This window comes from Myodes glareolus, chromosome 12, assembly GCF_982192425.1.
Source record: "Myodes glareolus chromosome 12, mMyoGla1.1, whole genome shotgun sequence".
NCBI classification, from domain to species: domain Eukaryota; kingdom Metazoa; phylum Chordata; class Mammalia; order Rodentia; family Cricetidae; genus Myodes; species Myodes glareolus.
Window position 1 is genome coordinate 28,608,237 of NC_142037.1, and position 6,360 is coordinate 28,614,596.

A 6,360-nucleotide genomic window follows, 5' to 3' on the forward strand; every position below is an offset into this window, starting at 1 on the left:
AAAATGGTTAGCTCTCGTGTGGGAAAACTGTCTGTGTGGGTAAGTGTAAGGTATACATACTCTGCAAGCGATTGTGCCGTTCGTTCATAGGAGCAAAACATCAAACTGTTAGTTGGGGCTTTTACTTTTGAAGTATTTAAAAAACAAAAAATTAAAATTTTAAAATGTAAAAATAAATTTTAAATTAACAATTCTAAATTAATCAATAGAAGTTTGATTTTTTCTATTGATTAATTTAAATTTATTTCTATTTATATTGATTAAATGAAGCTAGATGTTTCTTAGCCTCTTCTGCTAGCTTTCAGCCTCTCTCTCTTTCCCCTTCTTTCCCTCTACCCTCTCTATTTCATTTTTTTGATTTCATATGTTTCTGATTAATTATCATACACTTGAAGTCTTCATATATTGTGCCAAGTCATTTTCTCCTAAGCTTACTCCATTCCTCTCTCCTCTCCACTCTGATATGTTCTGGAAACCCTCTGCATCCTGCCTTCTAATTTATTTGTTCTGCTTGTGCAGATTTAACTATGTTTTATAATCTATCTTCATTGTTCCCAGTTGTTAATCTGTTGAATTTCTATTACAGTTGGAAAAAACATTTATAATTTTAAAAATGTATTGGTTTTTCCAGACAGGGTTTCTCTGTGTAGTCCTGGCTATCCTGGTACTCATTCTGTAGACCAGACTGACCTCAAATTCAGAGAGATCCACTTGCCTCTGCTTCCCGAGGGCTGGGATTAAAGATGTGTACCACAACTGCCCAGCCTCGAAACAAGATTTTAAAAATTCTTCTTATTTTTATTTTGTGGCTATTTGTGTTTAGCCTGCATATAAGTATGTGTACATGTGTCTGGGATTTGTGGAGTCAGAAGAGGGTGTTGGAGCCCCTGGAAGTAGAGTTGGAGATGGTTGTGAGCCAACATGTGGGTGCAGGGAAACTGAACACGGGTCCTCCTGAGGAGTAGCCATTTCTCAGCTCAGAGGGAGCTTCTCATATTTAAATATTTTGCTTCAGTTTGGAAATGCCATAAAGAAATGATATCTGAACACATTTGAAACCAATATTCAGTTTTATTGGCAAGTCAAATAGAGCCTGGTTAAAGAGCAGGAAGCGTTCAGTGTGGAGATTGTGTTGCTTTAGCGGCAGACAGCTCTCCTTGGGCTGTTTATCGTGCTCTATTTTATCTTTTTCTTGAGGGGCTCTTGATAGTCTGAAAAGATAACTGGGGTTGGGATTGGCACAAGAACCCACCACATCCGACAGCATTTCCATCTTCTTCGGCAACCGCCGATTTCATCTTCTATCATTTTGCAAATGTCTCGTCTGCAGATGCCCTCCAGGTTGAAACAGTGAGTCTCTGCAGCACCCAAACCACTTCTAACTGCGGAGAAGAAACCAGGGCAGCGGTTAGCCCAGTGTGTGAATGCCAAAGCATCGGCATCCTCGCCTGCGAAGGCATAATAGTTCTGGACTGAGTACCTCTCTCTCTGTGATGAAAAGGAGCCAGATCAAAGATCCACTAAGCAGCTGTTTCCCCCCGACCCCACACTCACCCTCTCTCCCCTTCTCCCAGCCGCTCACTTAGTCACAGCTTGCTCCTTGATTTTCTTATAAATACGGGAAAAGTCTGGATCAAGCTGCAGAAGTTACTTCGTTAAATATCAGACTGAAACAAGAAGGGTAGGAACAGAATAGATTCCCCAAATATACTGATGTCTCCATTGCTTTCCTCCTTTATGTCAACAAATTCTTGCTATTCACTCACCACCCGTTTTTCTTTATAAGAAAGAACAGTACAAATGGCATAAAGCCTCCCTTACTTACACAGAGGTTACAGCTGATCAAGGAATCTAACCATACAACCAAAACAAACAAACAATCCACAGAGTAACGAGGTGATTCAAAAGTGGCAAAGGTTTCAGACAAAAATAATACAATAAAGAATCAGATACAACCTGGGGGACAGAAGCGAGAAGACGGGCAGAGACTGCTTTCTGAGGTGGTGAAAACAATAAGCAGCTACCCAAGTGAAAGTAAAAGAGCACGCAGGACAGCAAGATCCGAGTCCTCAGACTAAGACTTTGATGGATGGAGCATGTCAGAAAAAGTCAGCTGAGATTAAACGTAGACTCCAGCCAGCACCAGGCTCACGGGCCGTGGTGAGGAGGAAGATTCACATCTCCGGTGATGTGGTTGTTTTACTTTGTCTCCTTTCAGGTTGTTTATGGCAATCGTCTTAATGTTCACTGTTCTCACTTTTTCTTGCCTTCTTTCCCTCTCTCCCTTTGAATAGGGCAGGGTCAAGATTTCATTGTGTGGTAGTCAGTTGCGGTGCTAGTCTCTGCTACACTAATATTCCCATTTTATTATTTTGATTGCTATAGGCATATGATGTTATACAGCATGAGATCAAACACTATTAGTTCATATTATGTAATCACGGTTTCCATCAGGTGAGGCTGTCTCTGGGATGGAGCTGGTGTCTACAGCCCTGATACACACTGAGAGAATTTGGCTCCAGGCTTAGAGTGGAAGCTAACTCCTAATAGCAGTGACTGTAGATCTTGCATTTCATGCAGACTTTGACCACTGGTGTGCATGGCCACAGTGGCTCTGGGATCGGGTGCCTGAGTGAGTTCACTTTGGTGACTGATTTGGTTTTTCAAGACAGGATCTCTCTGTATAGCTTTGGCTGTTCTGGAACTTGCTCTGTAGACCAGGCTGGCCTCGAACTCACAGAGATCCACCTACATCTGCTGCCCAAGTAGAGGCAGACACCACCACCGCCCTGCTACAAGACTAATTTTAAGGCTGGGGGTCACCACACCATGAAGAATATATTAAGGGGTTGTAGCATTAGGAAGGTGAGAACCACTTCTCTAGTGAGTATTCGTAAGATACATAGGGCAACTCCGTGTGGTGGACATGCGGGGGATATTCCAATTTGAGGTCTTAATTGGAGACTATTAAGACCTTACTCAGAGTCTTGGGTCACAATTCCACCCCTATAAAGGGAACATAGGAGCTGGGGGGGGGATATACAGGTAGAGTGACTGAAAAGGTTTAATGATAGGGCAGAAGACAGGACACACTGTGGGGAGGAGGCCCCTGATACCCAAATGGATTGAGAGACAGGAGCTCCGACAGAGACCCTTGGAGTTACAGCAGTGGAGAATCCCTGATGTTAAGTAGAGACCCAAGGAGTCCCCTGGCATGGCAGCCGCAGCTCTCTGTGGGCAGACACTACTCATAGAGGAATATGAAATAAACAAACAACCAAGAGTTCTATTTTAGACATATTCATTTTGAAATTAAGCTTGGAGACAGCAGAGATGCCATTGGATCATTCCTTACAAGTCTGGAGTTCTCAAGAAAAGTCCAAGGGGGGGATTTAAAGGACTGAGGCGAGCTAAGTCCTTAACAAGTGGATGAGTGTAGGCTGGAGAAGAGGACCAGGAAACTGAGCCCTGGGGTTCGCTCTAGGAGGAAGCCCAGAAAAGATGAGGGAGCAATGGGGAAACTGAGGTGGAGCTTCAATGAGATAGAATCAAGAGAAGTTTCCATCCTGGGGTATTTAGGTGACTCTGGCATGTCATAAAGAGAGGAGGGGCTGACTTTGGAAAAATCTGCTAACAGGCAAAGTAAGTTAACAGTGATGACTGGCTGGGCCAACAGCATGGCCATTATTAACACTTGTGCAGGGAGGAAGAGAAAGCTTTTTCTTAATGAGTAGGTAAAGACAAAAGCAGTTTCAGTATCAAAGTTTGAGGGTTGGGGAGGATGTTCGGTGGGAATCTATTTAAGAGAGAATGGAAGGGGATGATTTCAAAGACAAGACTGCAGGTCAGGATTTTAAGGCGTTTTCCACAAAATGGAACAGGAGAAGCAAAGTTTTTTTTTCAAAGATCAGATGAATATTAAAATATTTGTATTTTGATGATGATAATCCAGTAGGAATATGATTAATGTTAAATCACTGACATAATGAACCGCAGCAGAAAGATCCCTAAATACACAGAGGAGATGGAATATATGTAATACATATAATATAAACATACTTTTATAATAAATCTTCTAGTTTCTCTTTGAGTCTTGGGAGCACTGATGGTGATATCAACCCTGTCATCTGTGAAATAACTATTTTAAATAAGTTCTAAATTTTTTCTTGATCAGTATTACCAGATTACTATAAACTATGCTATTCTTTCAATAAATGAATGAATAAATAAAGTTTTTATTTTGTTGATCTTTTGTTTCCTTTGTTTCTTGTATTCATTAGTTCCTTTTCAATTTATTCTTTGGGTTTGTTATGATATCTTTTCTGACATCACATAATGCATGCTCAGCCTCCCAAATTTTAACAGCCATTTGCTATTCTTTGCATCCACCCTTATGTCTTCAATCACCACGTATAAAGCTCTTACTCACCGAGTCACTGCGGCTCGGTGTCTTTGCTTATTTGTCTATAGCTGTTGCCCCCTTCTCATCCCACAGGTCAAGTTTGCAAAGTGGTTTTCGTGCATAACAACTTTTACGAAGTGTCTTACCTTGGGTTTCTTTGGTTTATATTTTGACCCATTTCACAAAGCCAGTAAGTTCCCTTGCTAACTTCTTGTTAGCTGACGGCGGCTCCAACCTTTCACTTGTTTTGGAATCATAATCGCTTTGTGGGTTTGTCTCTTCCCATCAAATTCCCAGGTCTTTGTGACCCTTGTTCAACATTACCTCTCCCTGATGAGATTCCATCCTCTCTGAGAGAGCAGATGTCATTATGGATGCCCCTGCCAGTGTCCTAGAAGAGCTAAGCATCTACAAAGAAATTCCCATGCCTCACAAGGCACCCAGAGACACAAAGAAACGATAAAGTACAATGTGCGTTTGGCATTTGGGTTGATGGCACTGGACATCTATTTTACTCTGATATAATCTTAGTGGAACTGGTGCTATTAGGTTTCTGAACGTGGAAGGTTAAGTAGTTTCTGACTTTCCAAAGAGACTTTTAAACTGAAGGCCCCTCTCTATAGTCGGCCACCAACTTACCTGGGGGTAAGAGGGTCAAAAGGAAAAGGAGAGTATGGAGGATCAGATGGAATCTCATGGCTGAAGGGTCCACGATGTGAAGACGCGGAGACCTGCTCAAGTCTGAGGTCTTGGAGTATGGCAGACCCAGGGCTTTTTATGATGGCCTTAGATCTGTGGTTTGTTCTTGGCTAGCAGAGCTTAACCAACAGAGAATAACTTATTCTCCCACATGAAATCTTCACACACAAGAGGACACAAATGTGGCAATAATTCAATGGGTGAGAAGCAGCAGACCCAAAATAGTCAATACAGTTGTTGAGGGAAAGAACAAAGTCAAAAACCAAGCAATAACCAACTTCAATACTTACTATAATATAAGCTCGCAATAATCAAGATATATCACAAGATAGTAAATCAATGCATCAATAGGAGATAAAAGTCCCAGAACTAGACTTACACAAAAATGGTTTGACAAAAACCAAAGGTAACTCAGTGGGAAAAAAATAAATTTCTCAACAAATAATGCTATAGCAAAACTTGAAATTCATATTTAGAATTATGAATCTAAGTACATATCTTATAACTGCCACAAAAGTTAGGATGGATAATATTGCTCAACATAAAACACAGAGTGGCGTGATGCTTAGAAAATAATGTTGGAAACTCTCTAGGCAACCTAAGAGTTAGCATTGACTCTTTAAAAGATGAAATTTCAAAAGCAGGACTTAGAAATGACAGAACCAACAACTTAGACTTCATTAAAATAAGAACTTTCCTTATGTGGAAGGCATTCCCAGGAAGATGGGAAGGATGTGACGGTTGGAGGAGAGCCTTTATAAAATATCTAATAAAGTACTGGGATCCAAAATAGACAAACAATGCTTAAAAATAGATGAGAAAGCAAGCAACACAAAATTAGATCAAGAGAATGAGCAAGAACTTTTACCAGGGATGGGCAGTAAGCAAATGTGCTGAAAAGACAAAGAGAAGAAAACTCACTTAGCATCATACTTTATCGCAATTGTGCACATTGAAGTGAAATCCCATTACACACCAATTGGCCCAAACCTACAGCGCTAGCCCTACTGGATATCAGGAAAGGTGTGAAGAACAGGAGTGTCCACTCAGCTTAGGACACCACCATTGAGTGGAAATATTTAGCCAAGTTTACCTTCACCATGTTAATCCTCAGAATCTACCTAAATAGGGAGTTTTATACCCATACAAACCCTGCATGTAAACTATATAATTAATAACAATCTTTTATACTTGTTCAAAATTTAAGAAGTTAACAGGATATTTTCCAATAGACATCCAGATACAGGGTGCATTTAGAG

General features: G+C 40.7%; 1 protein-coding gene across 1 annotated transcript; it reads right to left on the reverse strand.

Annotated features, from left to right (window-relative positions):
• Positions 1-1,119: 1,119 nt before the first annotated feature.
• On the reverse strand, positions 1,120-5,099 carry LOC125392078 (beta-defensin 109-like). Its single transcript, XM_048421836.3, has 2 exons — positions 5,042-5,099; positions 1,120-1,382 (listed from the first exon to the last, which is right to left on the reverse strand). The coding sequence occupies exons 1-2, from the start codon at positions 5,097-5,099 to the stop codon at positions 1,177-1,179; spliced, it is 264 nt and encodes an 87-aa protein (XP_048277793.1). The 3' UTR covers positions 1,120-1,176.
• Between the last annotated feature and the right edge of the window lie 1,261 nt (positions 5,100-6,360).

Coding starts and splice junctions, on each gene's coding strand:
- LOC125392078 (XM_048421836.3), bottom strand. CDS start 5,099: ATGAGATTCCATCTGATCCTCCATACTCTCCTTTTCCTTTTGACCCTC. Junction 1,383..5,041: donor TTTGACCCTCTTACCCCCAG/GTAAGTTGGTGG, acceptor TCTTCTCCGCAG/TTAGAAGTGGTTTGGGTGCT.